At 37.2% G+C, this 19557-nt stretch overlaps 2 protein-coding genes across 7 annotated transcripts in view; both read left to right on the top strand.

Moving 5' to 3' along the window:
• Positions 1 to 1737: 1737 nt before the first annotated feature.
• zgc:66479 (uncharacterized protein LOC327541 homolog) lies at positions 1738 to 10564 on the top strand. 3 transcript variants are annotated; one of them, XR_005280626.1, is made up of 5 exons: positions 1740 to 2203; positions 4322 to 4809; positions 5254 to 5311; positions 6929 to 7902; positions 8665 to 10564. XR_005280626.1 is itself a non-coding variant. In XM_038282743.1 (4 exons), exons 1-4 carry the CDS (start codon positions 1925 to 1927, stop codon positions 7697 to 7699), a joined length of 1593 nt encoding a protein of 530 aa, XP_038138671.1. In that variant the 5' UTR covers positions 1738 to 1924; the 3' UTR covers positions 7700 to 8603. The 3 variants fall into 3 exon arrangements, 2 of the variants coding, with proteins under 2 accessions (XP_038138671.1, XP_038138669.1); XM_038282743.1 differs by lacking the exon at positions 8665 to 10564 and having other exon boundaries at positions 1738 to 2203; positions 4325 to 4809; positions 6929 to 8603; XM_038282741.1 differs by lacking the exon at positions 8665 to 10564 and having other exon boundaries at positions 6929 to 8603.
• A 1418-nt stretch (positions 10565 to 11982) lies between these two features.
• The window catches only part of LOC119782050 (protein phosphatase 1 regulatory subunit 12B), a 30145-nt gene continuing 22570 nt past the window's right edge, over positions 11983 to 19557 (top strand). For 2 of the 4 annotated variants that reach the window (XM_038282802.1, XM_038282803.1), the window contains exons 1-5: positions 11984 to 12112; positions 13197 to 13287; positions 13383 to 13583; positions 13696 to 13804; positions 15629 to 15744. In XM_038282802.1, coding sequence (XP_038138730.1) covers positions 12093 to 12112; positions 13197 to 13287; positions 13383 to 13583; positions 13696 to 13804; positions 15629 to 15744 — 537 coding nt within the window. In that variant the 5' untranslated portion in view covers positions 11984 to 12092. Of the gene's footprint in view, positions 12113 to 13196; positions 13288 to 13382; positions 13584 to 13695; positions 13805 to 15628; positions 15745 to 19557 lie in introns of all 4 variants that reach the window. The other 2 variants (XM_038282804.1, XM_038282801.1) reach the window with 2 other exon arrangements.

Below are 19557 nucleotides of genomic sequence, written 5' to 3'. Positions count from 1 at the left end.
CTACACATTTTTTTTTTTTATAAAAGCTGGGAGCTTAATCTCTTTACAGGGTAACATGCTTGTCACTGGTACTGGTCCCTGGGTCCTTAGAACAGTCTGTACCAACAAAATATACTATGTTGTATAGTTGTTATTGATTAAAATAACAATAATGGTTGGTTATTGTTAAAATACTTTCTTTGGACACAAAGAGCTAAGTGGTCTCCAAAAAAGGCAAAGTGACACTAGAAAACATAAAAAATTACAAAGGGAAGCTTTGAAAGAATCACAAAAGTCTTAAGAATGTTTACTTAAAATACTACAAGATCTTTTGGAAGAATGAAGTCAACACATGACACCAACATCTGCCATGGGCTTCTGTGCAGCTGTATGTGAATGTAGACAGTGGCAGTATTAATAAGTGGATGTAAAAAGATTAAGGCACTTAAACTAAAACACCCATACTGTTACAGATGTAGAGATTTCCAGCTACTTAGATGTGCCTACCAACCATTTTAATTTTCTGTGAGGAACTTTGTAAACCAGGTACTTTAATAATGTTTATCATGTATTTATAGAATTTCCATGGGACTTGGCAGATCCCTTTATTGAACTTTTAAGTGTTTCCTTGAAAAAAACCCCGAAATAAATAGCAGATGAGGGGTGGGTAGTGACCAGTGGTGTCAAAAGTACACACATTTGTTACTTAGGTAGAAGTATAAATACTGCAGTTTAAAAACACTCTGGTAAAAGTTGATCGTATCAACTTGACCTCTTTACTGAAGTAAAAGTGAAAAAGTATGCGCTCCAAAAACTACTAAAAGTATAAAAGTATAAAGTAACCTTTATAAAAAATAAACAGCCAGATGCCATTATATGAATTGAAAGCTCAATTCTTTGATTATTTTGAAAAATTCTTTGAGATAGGGCCAAGGATGAGGGAGGTCTTGTTGGTCTCCATCTCTCGATATGCTCTCGCTTGTCTCCGACCTTTAAGACAGTTCAACATCTTTTTCCGAATCCGAAATTGTAGCATGGCATAGATAATTCATGTTTGCAATTTGAAGAACACCTGCTTGCTTCTGATGATTTCCTTTAGCTAACCAATGAGTGTTTGCATTACATGACTCATCCAATTACACTAGTTTTTACTAGATGTGGATGGCACCAATGATCTGCATTGGATGGCGCACATGATGTGAAATAAATATTCATAAACATTAAACCGAAGCCAAGAGTAACATTTGTTTTAAAATGTAAGGAATAGAAAGTACAGATACTTGTGTGAAAAAATAATGTGTAGAAGTCAGAAGTAGGAAGAAAAATAAGTAATGGTGTAAAGTATAGATACCTAAAAAGTGTACTTAAGTACAGTAACAGAGTATTTTTACTTTGTTACTTGACACTTCTGGTAGTAACTATTTTCAATTACACACTTTATTGTATCTTAAGTACTTTGAGTACTTTTACTCCATCGTACTTTTTACTTCGAGTTGAGAGAAAATGTTTCACATGAGTACAAATTTTGAAAACTTGAGCACTTCAAGTTACTACACTGTGTGAAGGTCAAACCTAATAGATATCTGACTGTTCATTGTTTAGTGGTGCAGTGTTTAGCATACTCTACAGAATAAATCCCTTCTTCCACAGGTCGTTGCGCCCTAACCTCAGCTGTGCTCATAAATAGCGCAGCACATGTGGCCTGTCACAGCAGCCACTCCCAACGCCTCACGCCCCCTCCTCATACACAACTGACTGAATTACACCCTTTAGTCGCGCCTCCCTTCACCCAACCTCTCTGCGCTGCGGTTAATCAGGTCCTTTTCATAGCGTCAGTAAATCTGCGCTCTCACCGCGGCTCGGTTCGGGCGTTTTGACGCGCAGCCTTTTTGGATCACCTCTGTGCCTGATTTGGACACCGTGTCTTCAACTAAAACAGGGAAGAATGACAGCCAAACACCGAAAAGGGAAAAGCAACCACAAACAGGAGGATAATTTTTTTAAAAGTGAGATATTGGAAACAGAAGTTCGCCCAAGTGGAAGCAACCACACTCCCCTGCTGGTGTTGGTTTTAGTCTTTGTGGTCGGCTGCTTCACCGGTGCATGGTTCTTTTTCCAACAGCACCTAACTTTAACCGACCTAACTGACAATGTCATGGGCATTCAGGTGAAAATAGCCAAACTGCAGTCTTCTCATGAGGAGCTCAGGCTGTCATATACAAAGGTAAAAATGTCTTCAGTCTGTCAGCCAACCAGATCAGACATGCACCTAATGATGACCTATTTAGTAAATGCTCTGCAGTTTAAAATAAATGTTTCTGAAAATAGAAAAAAAGGCCCTGAGCCATATACAAGCCACTAGCTGCAAATGAAGAAACCTACAATATGCAGGACTTTATCAGGTTTTTAAGTATTGCCATTCCAAAATCAACACAGCAACAAATTTATTTTTTCCCAGGCCAATAAGAACATTGCACTTAACTTGCAGTAGACTGTTTTTCAGATCCTTATACTATTGAGATTTTCCATAGAAATATTGGTGGTATAGTATTAAAAATAACTCAAAATCCAGAACTGGAGCAAAGGTGGTGCTGTGCAAACTTGATAATGATAATAAAGTAATTTGCCAACACTGTATTTAGGCAGAGAGTTTTGATAATAAGCTCTATTGGAAAAGTTGTGTGCAGACTGACTGGATAACAGTTTATATAATGCTGGGGAATACAATACTTTGAATTAATGCAGTGAAACAGGATGTCAGGGTATATACATCTATAAAAATCTGTTGGCATGAGTCAACTATTCTGTTTGTCATGGCAGCCTTAATCTATTTCCTCTTGCTTGAAGTATTTCAGTAAAGGCGGCTAGGTGAAGAGTATATGAGGCATAGTCTCTGTAGTAAGTCTTTTATGTATGCTCAGCAACATGTGTTGCCACTATAGGGAAAATAGGGATATTTTAGAAACCACACAGGTTTCTGAACTGATTTTTAAATGGCTCTAAATTTCTTGGTAACAATTTTTTAACTGGTCCATATGAACCAGCTGTTTTTAAAAAAAAATTGTCCGTTTTTAACTTGTAGATTCTGCATTAAACTCACCATGTTTAAATCTTTTCATAGAACATGGTGGATCAGGACATAGTGGAAAATACATTGGATATTTCAGTGTTGAAGTGGGATTTTACTAGCTCTACTTGGAGGACTGTCTAAATTTGCTATGCTAAGGTCATAGAGAGGATGCTTAAGGTCAAAATAGGGTACTAAAGGTAGTTGAAAATGTCAACTCGCATCATTCTTTCTTTGTTTTTTAATATTGTAAATACAGGTTTGTATGTTAAAAACTGCACAAAATTAGACATTCAAAGAGATGCATAAGAAAGTGATGAGGAGCTATGATGATGACAAATTCAGACTAAACCACTGAAGTTGCACTTTATAGAAAAAAAATGATTTTAAAAGTGTTACAGTAACTACAATTTTAACCCTTTCTGGCCAGAAAGTGTCTCACCTGCCCACTTTAATTCCATACTGTTTTCCAGCTTGCTGCTAGTTCTGCTATAAACAAAAATTGCAATTGCCTTTTCAGAAGAAAATTTTGTAACACAAAAACCTGTTATCTTACTTTATTTATTTTGGAGAAAAACAAACCCGTCTCCTGTTGCTCCTCTTCAGTGGTCAGTTCCTGCTCTTCATCCATCATATCTTAATCAACCATTGGTGACCTTTCATGCTCCTCTATGGCTTTTGAATCATCCACCATGTTCTCTTTATATTTTCTGCTTTCTGAGCCCGAAACTGATTTTTCCCAGTCTTTTCAATTTATTTTCTCTTCAGTAGGGTTTTCTTCCATCTCCTTAAAGTGGCACAATTGCTCAAAAGGTTGACCTATGTCCATCTTCCTTTTGCTGTGTTGTTGTTTATCTTCTGGCTTTAACCTGAGAAATCTAAAACAGGGAGGAAGCAATGTCTCAGCTCTATCACAGAGCTACAGTAATAGGATCTGAGCTCCGTCTCACTTGACTTCAACACACTATTTCTATTGCAGAATCTTTTGGCATTAACATGGGCATAGTAAAAAAATGTTGGGCCCATCAAACTTTATAAAAAAATATTTTAATAGCATAATATGTAATTTTTTAAGATAAATCTAACATAGTTAAAAAATTTGTGATACGAAATCACATGCAAGACGTCTGATGGTTGCATCTGTCTTAAACCTTCTTTCACTTATTTTATCAACATTCTCTTTCCTTTAGTGGTTTAGTGGACTTTGCAATCACAATTTTGATTTAAAAAAGTATTGACACCCAGATTTACCAACTCCTGTTTCTTTAATTGCAGCAGTATGCCCCAGAGAACCTGGAAACACGACTGGCTTCACTAGAGGAGTCTTTTGCCCTGGCTCAGAAACAGGTGGGAATGGCTTTGGCTACGGCCGAGCAACTTAAGACATCCGACCTCCCTGCTCAGGTGCTGTCGCTGCACACTGAGATGAAAACAAGACTGGCAGAGGTGCAGCAAGCCACTGTGTCTTTGGAGCAACTGAGCCATTTGCAGAGCATGTTGATGGGAAAGAGTGTGGAGTTTGAAGATGTCAAGATGCAGGTGGAGGGTTTGGCTTCTCTTAGTGTGGAACTCTCTCAGAAGGTTGAGGATTTTTCTTTGAACCTCGCAAAAGTTAAATCAAAGATGGAAAAAAGGATTGTTCAGATTTCCAAAATGAGTGCTACATTGGATGGACAGACCAGTGAGTTGTTGAAACTCAAGAATCAACTGGAAACCTTTGAAGCTAAGCTGGAGAACGGTTTACTGGGAACGACTGATCTGCGGTAATTGTTTTCGAAAAGAAGTTTAACTTTTATTGCACCTAATAAATGCACTTGCTTCCTCTCACTCAGGTCTATTTGTTGACTTAGTCATAGACTTCTTTGTTATCAAACTGTCTGGTTTGCTTTGTTTCTCTAGTCTAGTGTTGATAGGCTTATTTTTTTTTTTAGGCTGCCCGGATCTGTACAAGCACTTCCGTGGTGTTTGAAAAGCTATGAAGTTAATTTGCTAGCTTAACCTTATCCCATACTTTAAATGAGTAGTTTTGTAAACATAACATAATGCTTTGGACATTTTGCAGAAACAAAAATGTCTTTCACTAGCAACACTCTTATATTTCCCTATATGTAATTAAAGCTAGTGAACAGGTCTTCTTAGAATAACTATAAAAACTCAGCAAACCAATGATGTTAAAAATCTAGTAATTTGTGTCTTGGATCTTTCAGGGAGTTGCTTGAAAGTAAAGGACACCAGCTGTTCCTGAAGGCCAGTACAATGGAACAGGTAAGCAGAGTATGTTACAGTGTGAATATAAAATCATCTGTGGATATTCTGCTATCCTTTCTGTGGTGGCCTAGTGGGTAGGGCATTGCACTTGGAATCCAGAGGTTTTTAGTTCAAGGCCCACTCCCACAGACTGCCATTCTGGGTTCCTGAGCAAGACCTTAACCCCACATTGCTCTCCAGTCACCACACAATGGCAACCCACTGCTCCCCAAAGGGAGATGGGTAAAATGCAGAGGTAAATTTATCAGATGTCAGATCAATGAAGTTAATGATTAATTATTATCATTATTATTCTCAAGATTCTTTCCTGAACCAGTGTGCCCCTGTGGTCCTGCCCGCCTGTATCAATGTTAGTCATTTACATTGATACACTGGCCTGTTAAAGTTTTCATATGCATTGAAATGTCTCACCTATTTGTCACATAACAATCACATAATTCCATCTTTGCTAAACTAAAACAAAGAGGTGCATAATAACCAAAGGGATGCAGGGCTTCAAAATACATCCTCCTTCAGAGCTCATATAAATGTCATTTAATGTTAATAAAAGTGTCCTTTATCAGTAAATTCCTCAGAAGTGTGTAAGAAAACATTGATCATCAAACACCATCATAGACAAAGATACTTAGTAGACAGTTTAATGAAATATATAATGAGTTAAAAATAATTCTTAGATTATAAAACAATATTCTAACCTTTGAAAATTTCTTAAAGAATGTTCAGTTCATCTTTTGAAAAGGAAAAATATATGGTTCACCTGCAAACCGATCCAGAATTACCCAACAGACTGACAGGCTGGGCAAGGTGAGCACTAGAGAAACAAATGAAAAGTTACTTACAATTGTGAAAAAGCTGCAGATGTGTAGCTCACATGGGAGAATTTGCAACTATTAGTCGATTTATAAAGAAAAAAAAAACTTTGAGCTACAACTATAATCCTGCTGCAATTTGCAGCAAGCTATGTAGGGACCCAGCATACCTGGGTGGTCAGCTTAGGTAAAAAGGTTGCACAAGGTTTAGGGAAAAAAAATGCAAAAACTGTGGAAAGTTGTTTTCTTTTTCTAATTGTTTTTAGTGTGAGATTTTATTTACATCCATGTATATTAATGTATGTTGTTGATTAAATCAGAAAATTGAGTGCAGCAAAAGATGGTTCTGCAGGTGACTAGAGGGCTGAATGCAAAAATATAAAATGAAGACAATTATGTCACACTTGGGAAACTCATTTTGTACTATATATGTATATCTCAAATGGATATCTCGCTGTTTATATGGTGCATTTAATTTGACAGACCAAACTATTCATATGATTTTAGCAGATTAACTATGTGTGTCATGCCAGAACAAGCTTGACTCACACTGAGAGATCTTCCATGGTCTCCTTACTATTTCTGTACACTCTGCCTTTAGGGAGATGTTAATGAGTATTTCATGTCATTAGTTTTAGCAAAGTAATTGCAATTCTTCACATTCAAACTATACAGAAAATATACATACCCCCTACCTGAGCCACTACATTCATGTTTTATTGACAGACACTGCTTGATGGTAGGATGCAAACACAAGCATATATGCTGTGCAGACTCTGATGTGAACTGTTATTCCTTTTCTTAGGTGGTAGAAAAAATAAAGCCTCCTGCTGAGAAACTTGAAAAGATGGAGGCAGATGCTGGTAAGGAAAAAGAGGTGGCTGATGATGAGGCAAATGATTATGAAGAAAAAGGGTTGTCTGCAGCTGATGATGATGAAGGTGAAGAAGAAGAGGTGGCTGGAGTCGGTAATGAGGAAGAAGAAATTGTTGTAGTTGGAGACGAGCAAGTAGGCAAGGCTGTCATGAGTGAGGAGCAAGGGGAGGAAACTACAGAGCCTGGAGAGAACGAAGAAGAGGCTGAGGAGCCAGTAGAGCAAGAAGAGGATGCTGCAGAACCCGTAGAGCAAGAAGAAGAGGCTGAGGAACCCAGAAAGCAAGAAAAGGAGGCTACAGAACCTGGAGAGCAAGAAGAACAGGATGCAGAACATGAGGAGCAAGAAGAAGAGGATGCAGAACACAAGGAGCAAGAGGAGGAGGCTGCAAAACATGAGGAGCAAGAGGAGGTTGATGTGACTGAAGCTGAAGACCATGCAGCTGCTGTGGCTGCAGAAGAGGAAGAGGTACTTGGTGCAGGACCTGAAGAGGTAAATGAAGAGAAAACTGAAGAAGAGGTACTTACAGCAACTGAAGAGGAATGGGAACTCTCTTCAAAGGAAAACCCACCAGCATCTATTCAGCAGAAAGATTATGCAAAAGGAAATAAGCAAGAGGCATCTCTAGTGAATCAGGAGGAAAGGGAGATGGAAGAAAGTCCTACTGAAGAGGAACTAAATGAAACAGACCAAGAAAAATAATTTCCTGTGCCAGAAAGCAGAAAAGATCATAAAGAGAACATGGGGGATGATTCAAATTCCATAGAGGAGAATGAAGGGTCACCAATGTTTGATGAAGTTATGATGGATGAAGAACAGGAACTGAACACTGAAGAAGAGCAACAGGAGAGGGAGCAAGATGAGTTATTAGAAGAATTTGCTGTTGTAGAAAATAAATGAAGCAAGTAAGAAAATGTTTTTTTGAATGTTACAAAAATTCATTTGTATTACTTGAAAAATTATGTGGCATAGCTTAAGCTTTTCAACATTTTGTCATGTTTGATGTCAAATTTAGGATTGTATCTGACAGACCAATAGAGAACTGAGTGTAAAGTGAAATAGACAAGCCTTCTGAAATAATAAAGACAATGATAGGCTACCATCATTTTTTGAATATTGGCAACACTTTGGTTTTATCTACTGTAAAAAATTAGAGTTTGGAATCAATATTTACAAGTCTTAAAAAACATTAAGACTTTGGGAAAAGCAAGTCTTTCCCTGTTTTCTCCAGGAGATGGGTAGTGTTAGTTTTCAAAAAAACATTTTAAATGTGAGCCATTAGTTGTTGTTTTTTTCTTATCTCGAATTAACAGAGCATTTTCTTCCACATGGTTGCTGTGACCCCTCTAAAGGTTGGATAACTCTAAGAATGGTTAGATGGTTATTATTTCATCCAAAGGGCTTCTTGATACTGTTTCTCTCTGCTCTCTAACAAACCCCAGACATCTTTTACTTATCAGCTTTAATCTCTAGAGATGTTAGAGAATATGGTGTATAAATGCAGAAAATATAGAAAATTCTGTATCATTTTTGTTTTGGTCTGCCATGTAATATCCTAATAAACCAACATTTTGTTGTAATGTCCCAAAATGAAAAAAAAAAGAAAGAAAATGCCCCTTTTTTATATGGATTGACATGTTTCTTATATATTCTGGTCTCTTCTGCAGGGTATGGAGAATGATTTTTATTTTGTAATATGCTGAAGAAGTCCACCAAGGAGAACAGGAATTTTGCAGACTGACAACACCATGAAAAACACATTTTGTTGTCTTTTCTTCGCCTGTTTGTTTGATGATGGATGATATTTGATGGAAAGACCAAAAATTAACTTTTTGGGCTTTATTTTTAAAGTGAACCTAAAACTTAGAGGGCAGAAGTTTGTTTTCTCATGTTTATATCTCATTTAAAACATCGAAAGCCTTAATGCATAAAATACCCTTTTATATTTTTATATATATATATATATATATATATATATATATATATATATATATATATATATATATATATATATACATAGAAACATAAACATTCAAAAAACTCATGAATTCTGCCATCATGTCTTTCCGCAACATTTAACCAAATAACATAGGAAGCTGTTACTTTAAGCCATTTGGTGTGAAAAAAATTATCAAATTCAACTTCGACCTAATAAAGTTAAAGTCAACTGTGATGTGGATTTATTACTCACAGTTTTATTTCAAGCATTTATTTTCCACATTTTTCTATCCTTCTGGCCTACAGACATCAGTATCATCAATGTATTCACCTTGTGAAGGATATAATTGCCTGACAAATGTCAAGTCAGCAGTCTTCTTTACCACGATTGCAACATGACCTTAACATTTATGTCTTAAACACTTTTTTTTTCTGTTATATGCATTGTTTTCAGGAATTGTATTTGATGTCTTAATCCTAAAGCTTAACTAAAATAAATGCTTGAAATATACAAGTTCAATGAAACCACCTAATCAAATAGTAGATCAGAACACTAAAGTATAAGTTTTTTAATTACAAAGATGCTTAGCTCTAAGTTTAAAACCTCAAGGAGGTCATAAAAGGGTTGAGCTATGTCCTCAGTGTTCTTTGTATAATAAAGTTTATTTAATAATGGCAGAGTTTATTCTCAGTGAGGCCTATTTTATGCAGCCTGGAGTTACAGTAGTAGCCATTCAACATTTACTTGATGGGCCCTTGCCTGGTCCCGTACAGTTCCTTGATAAATGTCAATATTTGTACAAAAATATTCTTTCTATCATGATTTGTTGACAATAAGATCTAAAGAGAAGCTTCATCTCCTGGTCAGAACCTGTAATTCAGTGAAAGGGTGGAATCAGAGTAAAAAAATCTGCAGGAAGGTGTCACTCCAGTGGCTGGAAGTTGGAGGGAAGTGAGCTGTCATTCGGCTGGTGTTTGACTGGAAAGTGCCATTTTGGATGGCTGCTACTGTACAACAAGCAATCCAGGGACAAATCATTCTTTTCTGAGGTGATCCTGTAACAGCTGAACTGTAGATACGTTTTGATGCTAAATATCAAGCACACCTGAACAATATAGGAACCCAAGGTTTACAAAAGGGTACGATTTATTTATTTATTTAGGAAATGAGCTTGTACAAGGGAAGTGCTAAAAGAGGTGAAGCCTGTTAAATGACAGCAGCAACAAATGTTTTGAGTAAACTATCCACTGCTGCATGGTGTTTTACAATGTCAGGTAGAGCAGCTTAGACATTGACTAAAGCTATGTCCTTGGTAATGGTATATAAAGCAAGAACTGATACTTTGAATGATTCAGAAGTGTCTCAGATCTGCTGAATATATAGGAATTATAGCCTCATAAAAAAACACCTTTACTACTCATCAGGAAAAGCCAACTGATACTGTGATCCTCACATGACAGATACTGTCTGCTGCATCCAATGTGAGAAGGGCAAAACATGTTACTATGTTTGTTACTATTGATTTTTTTTTTATCTGTCTTAATTTGCTGTTTTTTTTCCTTTATATGGTTACTGTTGTTGTCTCTTGGTAACACTTGTTAAAATAAACCCTTTTTCGACTCCTTTTATATGCTCCACGTCGTGCTGTTCTGTCATTAGATTATCATGTAGTTTTAAGTTTGCAGTTTGGTCACTATGTTAATGTAATCCTGAATCCTATCTTTTAATTTTAGTATCACCCTTTTATGGTCCAAATAAGTATGTTTAATTTCTGCTCAAAAGCTATGTTTAAAAGGTATGTTTAATCTGAGAAACAATATGGCCTCATATATGCAGCTAAAGATTGATTGCGCTTTTCTGTGATAAACAGAACAAAGAACAAGCCTGAGAGTTTGAGACAATATTACATTTCAAATAGCTAAAAGAAAAGGTAAACTCAAACCATGGGAAGCAAGATAAAATTATTATTCATGAAATAATAAACTAAATTTAAAGGTTCTATATTGGTATGCATTTAAATTGAATTAAAAATGCAGTGGCATGATTAAAAGACAAAATATTATAAAAGATTAGATTAAGGGAATCTAATATTTTAGATTAGAACAGATTAGGTGAATAAAATGCCCTCAGGTTTATAGGGAAGCTGTAATAGACAAAACATGGAAGCTACTGTACTCACCAAGCATAGTAGTTTCCACCCTAAATCCAGACTATACACTAAGCGCAAAGAAGGAAGCCAGGCTGAAGGACAGCACAGAAGCACTGATCATGGCAGCACAGGAGCAGGCTTTCAGCACAATAGCAGTATAGGTCCAGATCTACCATAGCAGGCAAGATCACAGGTGCAGGCTTTGCAAAGAGGTCCCAGAAACAACTCAGCATCTCACTGCAGGGTGTAAGATACTGGCACTATAGGAATACATGGAACGTCTTAACAAAGTGGCTGGTATAGTGTACAGAAACATCTGTGCATACAACCTGTAGACCCCCAGGTTAAAAAGAGAGCAACCTGCCAAGGTGGTGGAGAATTGTGACCACTGATAAGCAACAAAGTACAGCTGTAGCGATTGATGTGGTCTTCCCAAATGATGGAAACATCAGGAAAAAAAGTAAAGAAATTGCAAAAAATACCAAGGTCTCAGGGAAGAACTACTGTACAGAGAGCCTGGAAGGAAACTGTAGTATCTGTGATCACTGGAGCACTGGGGACCCCCCCCCCACTATATATATATATATATATATATATATATATATATATATATATATATATATATATATATATATATATATATATATATATATATAGTATATTCAGCAGCATAATCTCAACAAAATATTATGCTCCAAATAATTATAAAATATCTTTCTGCCATAAGCCTCACTTCTTTTTTTTGTCCTTTTTTTTTTAGCTAAATCCCTGGAGACTCCTTGTACAGATACGTCCTACTGCTTGCACTTTGAAGTAGATTTGCTTGTATCAGCTGTTCTTTGACAGAAACTCTTAATTGATTGTGTATGCATCATCCAGACAGGAAGCCTCTCTCTCCCTTTCTCTCCCTCTTCTGTTGTCTGCTGCAGAGTCATTTTCTCCAGCCTCTCCCTCTCATCGATGCTACACCATCTTTGTGCCTTAGTCTCTGACTTTCTACAGGAGCCATGCAAGCTTTTGTTTACAGGTATGTTTCAGAAAGCCTGAGTGATACTGTTTCATTCCAGAATTATTATATGCATATTCTAACAGTCAGACTTCTAAGAGGCCAAAAAACATTCTAGCAAAGCTTTGCTGTGTCAAATTGATCATCTTCCTGCAGTAACTCTGCTATTTACAGCTCTGTATAGGGGTTAAGAACTGCTGACTTAAAGCTCACTGCTGCATCTTTGATTTCTACTGAATATGAAACTTAAGAGAAACAGTTTTCTGTATTAGGAAAAAATCTGAGACTTGGTTTTAACTCTTATAATTACAATATCTAAGATTTCTATATTCTGAATACTTAGGTTTTTCATGTTGATATTAAGCCTTGAACCTGTGCACAGTTATTCTATCCATATCCAGATCCTTTTTCTTTTTAAAACAGAATGTGCTCCAGACAGCAGTTTTAGAAAGCTTCTCTTGTTCATGGTGGTGCTAGAACTATTAGATCAATAGCAGTAAAAGTCTAACAGTGGGGGAGCTAACTGCTAAGTGGGTAAAACACAGCCACAGCTTGTGCTTTTTCAGCTTTTTATTTGTGCCTGAATGCAATGGTTCATAATGTGCTTGCATTACTGAAGAGAATCTGATATTGTATAAACCTAGAACAGGTGATCAAGGTAAAACTTTAAATTAGCCTCTAAATGTAGAAATAACCGTTGTGGTTTTCATGCAAAAATAAGAATTTTGATAGCTACTAAGCCATGTGAAAATATGGGAAAGTATGAAAAATGGAATGGAATAGAAAGAAATATATACTGTATGATATTTTTATGTTTTATTCAGACATAAAATTGAGTGGAAGGTGTATATAATATAAATTATATAAAGTACAACAATACACTATTTTTTGAAGGAATACTGTATTTTGTAAGCAAAACTTAAAAGAAATATTGACCTGATACAAGAAATGTAATTTCCCCATATGAAATGATTGGGTGTTTTCAACCTCATTGACCGACTCATTGCTTTTCATTAAACATTCTAGTGCTACTTTAAAAACTTTAGAGAGGCCAGATTTCTTCTCATGTAATTTTTAAATAAACATCTACCAACCTGTTTTTCAGGTCTTATCTAGCTCCGGTCAAGGACGAAGAAGCTGAATCGCAGAGGAAGGCAAAGTCCCGTCATGCCAGGCAAACTCGCAGGTCAACGCAGGTATAAACTAGCTGCCGACATTTATTTGCAAGATCTGGCCTTAATAGATTGTGTTTGACTGCTGATAGACACAAAGCTGTTTGAATATCTTACAGGGTGTGACACTAACAGAGCTAAAAGAGGCTCAGATGAGCTATAGCCTGTCTTATCAAGACAGAGAGAACGAGGAAGAAAACCCTCAAGGAAACAGGCTGTGTCTGAGAAGAGGCTTTGCAGATGACTCTGGAGATCAGAGGGGCCTGCTTGAGTCCAAAGAAACATCTGAGGCTACTCTAAGCTGGCGTCAAATAGACAAAGTAATCAGAAATCATCTTTGAGCTTTTTTGCTGCTTTTATTTTTTAATTTTTTAATTAATTTATTTTGTTTATAATTATATTTACTATTACTATATTTCCATACCTATCTAGGAGGGGAACATTAGCAAGGGGTTAGAGAGTGTTGCAGAGTCTCCAAACCTGACAAATTTGTCTGCATCTGGATTGTATGCTTTGCCTCAAACCTACAGCTTCTTTGAAGGTAAGCATTTTATATTTGTTATTTCTTTGACTTCACTGTTCTTTAATAATAGCCAGAGTCACAGAGATTTAGGGAAGATGGAATGATGTGATCATATTAAAAATACATAGGGAACAAGATTAGAGAATAAATTATCAGTATTTATATTACTTTCTTTTAAATCGACTATCTTGTGATGAACTGGTCCTGATCTGCACACCTTTATTTACTGACTGCTGATTGAAACCTTAAGAGCATTTGGTGACATGGTAAATGAATGTAGAGATAACCGGAAGTTGAATCATAGCATTCCTTTGCTGCAAATACCGTGTTGCCATCTCCAAACATCTCTAAATGTCTTGGTAATTTGTCTTTCATGGTTTTTAAAAGACACTTCAAAATTAAGAATTCTTCATCTGCAGTTCATCTCTTATCTGAACAGAAGCCAAGATTGAAGCTGCTGTTATTGCATTGACATGTATCACTGCTGCTGCTTAGAAATTATGGATTCATGTTGTATTTCTTTTGCTCAATAAATTGTGTCTTTGATTTAATCTACATAGGATTACGAAATTATCTTAATACAGAGCTGTTTTTAAATCTAAATCATCTATCAGTTCAAAGTATGCTTTTCATGCCATCTTGTTAACATGCAAATTCTACCACTTTCACCTTGTATGTTTTTACAGCTATTTTCTGAATGGTGCTCTTCTATTCATAGTAGACATATAATAACTCATTTGATTGTATGTGAGCTGTAAAGGGGGTTTACTATAATGGATTTGTTTTAACCCTCCTGTTGCCTTGGTCATAATGAACCAAAACAAAAACATAACAGCATATAAATAAATAGAACAGAGTCTTTCCTGTAAAAATAACAGAATAGTATCTCCTGAAAAAATGCATTCTTTCTGAATGTGAAGAGGGAAAGATTCTGGCATTTACACGAGTGGTGGTGAATGGCAAGTTATTTCGAACCAAATACATTTGGTGTGTAAAATTCATTGAGGCTGCTTTTTGGAGGTTTAGTGAGGCCAGCTCATTATGACCCAAGATATGCAATACAAATGGACTACATCCTAATTAAGCACACGTCTCATACTTCCCCTCCAATCTGCATATGAATACCATGTGGTCACTTAAATTTCTATCTAACAGCAAATATCATGTTAGAGGGAATAATTTGGAGCTTTTTCTACTGTACCATTCTGTCACGGTAAAGAGAAAGCAAAAATGTGAATTTTTTGTTGAACCTGTCAATCCACATTCTGACTCTCACCTATGTTGGTGAGATATTGATCATAGAACATGATCCTGGATACAAAGGGCTGGGATAAGCCTCACCACGAGGCCACAGAAGTTCCATCACCCAAATTATCAATCTATGAGATAAGATGAGGAACGTCATCTGAGGGGAGCTAAGAGATAAACTATTGCTCTTCCTCACAGAAAAGGGCTGGGTGAGTTTAGTTGGGCATCTGATAAGGACGCTTCCTATGGGCCTCCCTTTTGTCTGGGAGAGAGGATATAGCGGCTTCTCTGAATGCCTTAGACTCAATCGTGAATTAGCAAAAGACAATTGATGAATAAACCTCTTTTAGGTTTCTTTCACACTGTAGTGATGTAAACACTACATGGTGCTTGTCAGTCAAAACTTACAAGATATACAGTACTGTGGTGTCACCTATGATTTTGATTGTTGTAGATTTGTTCCTTTTCTAACTCTGAATTAAAACATATGAATTTGTATAACTGTTTTTCTCTAAGGAAGATGGCCGAAGACCTCCACAGCACAAAACAGAATGTTGATCTTAATTTTATTTGTTTGGTTTTATTTTTTTGCAGTTGGTGAGAGAAGGTGGAACGATGAAAATCAGAATCCGTTCGAAGATGCACCACAGGTATCATACACTACAAAGATCCGGCAAAGATACCACGTCTCTGATGCTGATGGCATGGAGGTGAATGGAAGTCTTTATTTACACTCACCGGCCACTTTATTAGGTACCCCATGCTAGTAACGGGTTGGACCCCCTTTTGCCTTCAGAACTGCCTCAATTCTTCGTGGCATAGATTCAACAAGGTGCTGGAAGCATTCCTCAGGGAGTTTGGTCCATATTGACATGATGGCATCACACAGTTGCCACAGATTTGTCGGCTGCACATCCATGATGCGAATCTCCCGTTCCACCACATCCCAAAAATGCTCTATTGGATTGAGATCTGGTGACTGTGGAGACCATTTGAGTACAGTGAACTCATTGTCATGTTCAAAAAACCAGTCTGAGATGATTCCAGCTTTATGACATGGCGCATTATCCTGCTGAAAGTAGCCATCAGAAGTTGGGTACATTGTGGTCATAAAGGGGTGGACATGGTCAGCAACAATACTCAGGTAGGCTGTGGCATTGCAACGATGCTCAATTGGTACCAAGGGGCCCAAAGAGTGCCAAGAAAATATTCCCCACACCATGACACCACCACCACCAGCCTGAACCGTTGATACAAGGCAGGATGGATCCATGCTTTCATGTTGTAGACGCCAAATTCTGACCCTACCATCCGAATGTCGCAGCAGAAATCGAGACTCATCAGACCAGGCAGCGTTTTTCCAATCCTCTATTGTCCAATTTCGATGAGCTTGTGCAAATTGTAGCCTCAGTTTCCTGTTCTTAGCTGAAAGGAGTGGCACCCGGTGTGGTCTTCTGCTGCTGTAGCCGATCTGCTTTAAAGTTCGACGTACTGTGCGTTCAGAGATGCTCTTCTGCCCACCTTGGTTGTAACGGGTGGTTATTTGAGTCACTGTTGCCCTTCTATCAGCTCGAACCAGTCTGGCCATTCTCCTCTGACCTCTGGCATCAACAAGGCATTTCCGCCCACAGAACTGCCGCTCAATGAATGTTTTTTCTTTTTCGGACCATTCTCTGTAAACCCTAGAGATGGTTGTGCGTGAAAATCCCAGTAGATCAGCAGTTTCTGAAATACTCAGACCAGCCCTTCTGGCACCAACAATCATGCCACGTTCAAAGTCACTCAAATCACCTTTCTTCCCCATACTGATGCTCGGTTTGAACTGCAGGAGATTGTCTTGACCATGTCTACATGCCTAAATGCACTGAGTTGCCGCCATGTGATTGGCTGCTTAGAAATTAAGTGTTAACGAGCAGTTGGACAGGTGTACCTAATAAAGTGGCCGGTGAGTGTAGCTCTTAGCTTTAGACCATCATGTGAACAAAAGATTAGTTTAACCCTTTATCCACTAGATGGAGCCAAAGCCATTTGTTTCCTTGGTCATTTTTTTACAGAAAGGTTATTCTGAGCCCTTTTAAAGTATTCTTTGTGCATATACAGTGATTCAAGGCTTTATTGTTGCCTTGCATAAATTATTGAAAATATTATAAGAATAATATTTCCAGTTGGAATTTTCTCATGATATTTGGTATTTTTCTTTCTCTCTCTTACAAGCATCACCCCACCCCACCCCACATGCCTACACACACTGTTTCTACTAAAATAGGATTTCAGAACCATTATTGCTCTCACTTTCTGTTTCATCCTAAATTCAAGCTACATTTTTGATGTGTTCCTGATGCAACATCTCTGCAGCCTTAGATGTAAAACATGTTCTAAGAAATATCTTGCCAGAGGAGCTCGTTATTATCTTGTTGGCAGACAGAGCAGAACCAACCTCCCACTCCCTCTAAGTCACTTTGCTTTTTTCGAATCACACGGCCGAGGTGTCTTTGCATTCCATACCTTATTGGGCAAATCTGAGATGCTCTCTGCTTGGTCTTACCCTTGGATTCAGTAGGATTGACTTTCTTTTATTGTTTTACTTTTCCGACCGATGCTGTTTTCTCTCCACCTGTCTACATGAAGTGAAACCAGTATGACTGAAATCCTTCTCTCAAGCCCCCTACTATGTACAAAAAAATTAAGTCCCCCCTATTTTATTTAAAGTTTTTATTTGTGATTTTAAAAGAACAAAGTCGATCATGAGTTACTTACTGTATGTGTAATAAATCATGAATGGAAAGTGTATTTCACATGAACTGACTTAAGGCCAGCACTTCAGCTGCCCCAGCTTTTGGAATCTGAAACAGAGATCTATTGGTAACATGAGAGCGTTTCAGACAGGACTATATCTGTCTGTGATAATCATCCAGAGTGGTGAGGTTTCCATGACAGCTTGCCTATTACCAGGGCCAACCTTTACATGACTCTTTGATGATAAGCACAGATTTACCATTGATTTAATGACACAGAAAAAGTCAGTTAAAGAGCAAGATAACAAGAATTTAGCCACTTAATAGTGACGCCAGGAGCTAGTAGGACTACAGCTATAACTGCTTTTTGCTGCGCAGTAACATTTACAGCTGGATGCAAGAAAGAAATTTGATCTTACTGGTAGTGTTGTAACCTTTGCTAGAACATTTGGTCATGCGCTCAGTTGTTTACTGATAATAAATAAGTCTCCATAATGTGAGGGTAATATCCTATAAGAGACATTTTAAAAGCTTTTGGTTACACTGGGAGGAATTCATGGTTATTTACTTTTAGTTCAAGTTTCCAGGACAAAATCCAGTCTTTATCTAACCAGATAAAACCTCAATAAGATCTGATATCTCCTTTTCAAAAGGGATCTGGAATTGCCACAATGTCAAGTCAAACAATCTAGTATACTATCAACAGAAAAAAAAAAGTTTAATTTTTGGGGGATTAATTACCAAAAACGTTACCCGATTGACCTGTCCAGTAAACACTATGAATAATATGACTTGGTCATTTTATATTTACCATAAGGATCCTTGATACAAATATGTGTGGATTTGTTTATCTTCAAAGATGCACTAGTAACCTATATTTGAAAATAGGCTGATAGGAAATAGGGCTGAGAAAGGGGGAAGAAGACATAGTAAACGGCCTACACACAGTTTTCTAAAACTGTGCTTTTGTAGATCTGAGAGAAGTAAATCAATGGTCTATTTTCATCAGAGCTAAGCAGCAATTTGGCGGGAATGTCATGAGAGAGACTGGAAGAGAGACACTGTGACAAAATCAAACTCATCTTTTTGTCAAAAATAAAAGGTAAAAGGTCCGAATCCCTAGATAAAGCAGCCAGGTTCACCCTACTGTATATGGGTTTGTCCTGAAACATGCAGTGCATATTTAGCAAGTGGGGCGGACAAAATCATTAAAACGTTTTACTAAACAGCTTACTTCGCCACTGTAGAAGCTAAGGAGTACAGAAAAAAGATAAAGGAAAATTCTTTGAACATTAACATTCACTACCCTGCGTGTTTATACTAATCAAAGCTTGTAGTATGGGACGCAAGTAGTGCGTTTTGCCATAAGACACGTTCTCCTGAAATTTAGTTGATGGAAATTTATCTTTTGACTTTTGAATTCAAAATGTTAACCAAGAATTGAATAGGTAATAATGGTCCAGAAATAAAATGGTTCCATATTGAAAAAATACAGTACCGTCAGTAACAACACAGCAGATAAATGGCTTTGTACTTACTATGGTACAGCATATATTACTCTGGGTTGATCATAAAGGGAGGGTACAGATGTTGAAAATTAGGGATGCACGATATAATCGGCCCCTATCTGTATCGGCCTTAAAACTGAATATCGGACATCGGCCACCCCACCGATATTTAACCCGATATTTGATCAGCTTCTGAGTTTCTAAAGTCTAAAAAAATATATAAAATACTACTTCTTCTTCTTCCTCTAAAACTTCTTTTTTACAGACTTAAAAACTTCTA

The sequence above is a fragment of the Cyprinodon tularosa genome, unplaced genomic scaffold, assembly GCF_016077235.1.
Source record: "Cyprinodon tularosa strain WSP-4 unplaced genomic scaffold, ASM1607723v1 ctg187, whole genome shotgun sequence".
Lineage (NCBI taxonomy): Eukaryota > Metazoa > Chordata > Actinopteri > Cyprinodontiformes > Cyprinodontidae > Cyprinodon > Cyprinodon tularosa.
Note: the sequence above shows the minus strand (reverse complement) of the source record. Positions and strands in the feature narration are given on the sequence as shown.

Excerpts from the sequence above, each read along its gene's own strand:
- zgc:66479 (XM_038282741.1), top strand. The coding sequence starts at position 1,925 with ATGACAGCCAAACACCGAAAAGGGAAAAGCAACCACAAACAGGAGGAT. Across the intron at positions 2,204-4,321 it reads TCAGGCTGTCATATACAAAG|CAGTATGCCCCAGAGAACCT; the intron begins GTAAAAATGTCT and ends CTTTAATTGCAG. Across the intron at positions 4,810-5,253 it reads CTGGGAACGACTGATCTGCG|GGAGTTGCTTGAAAGTAAAG; the intron begins GTAATTGTTTTC and ends TGGATCTTTCAG.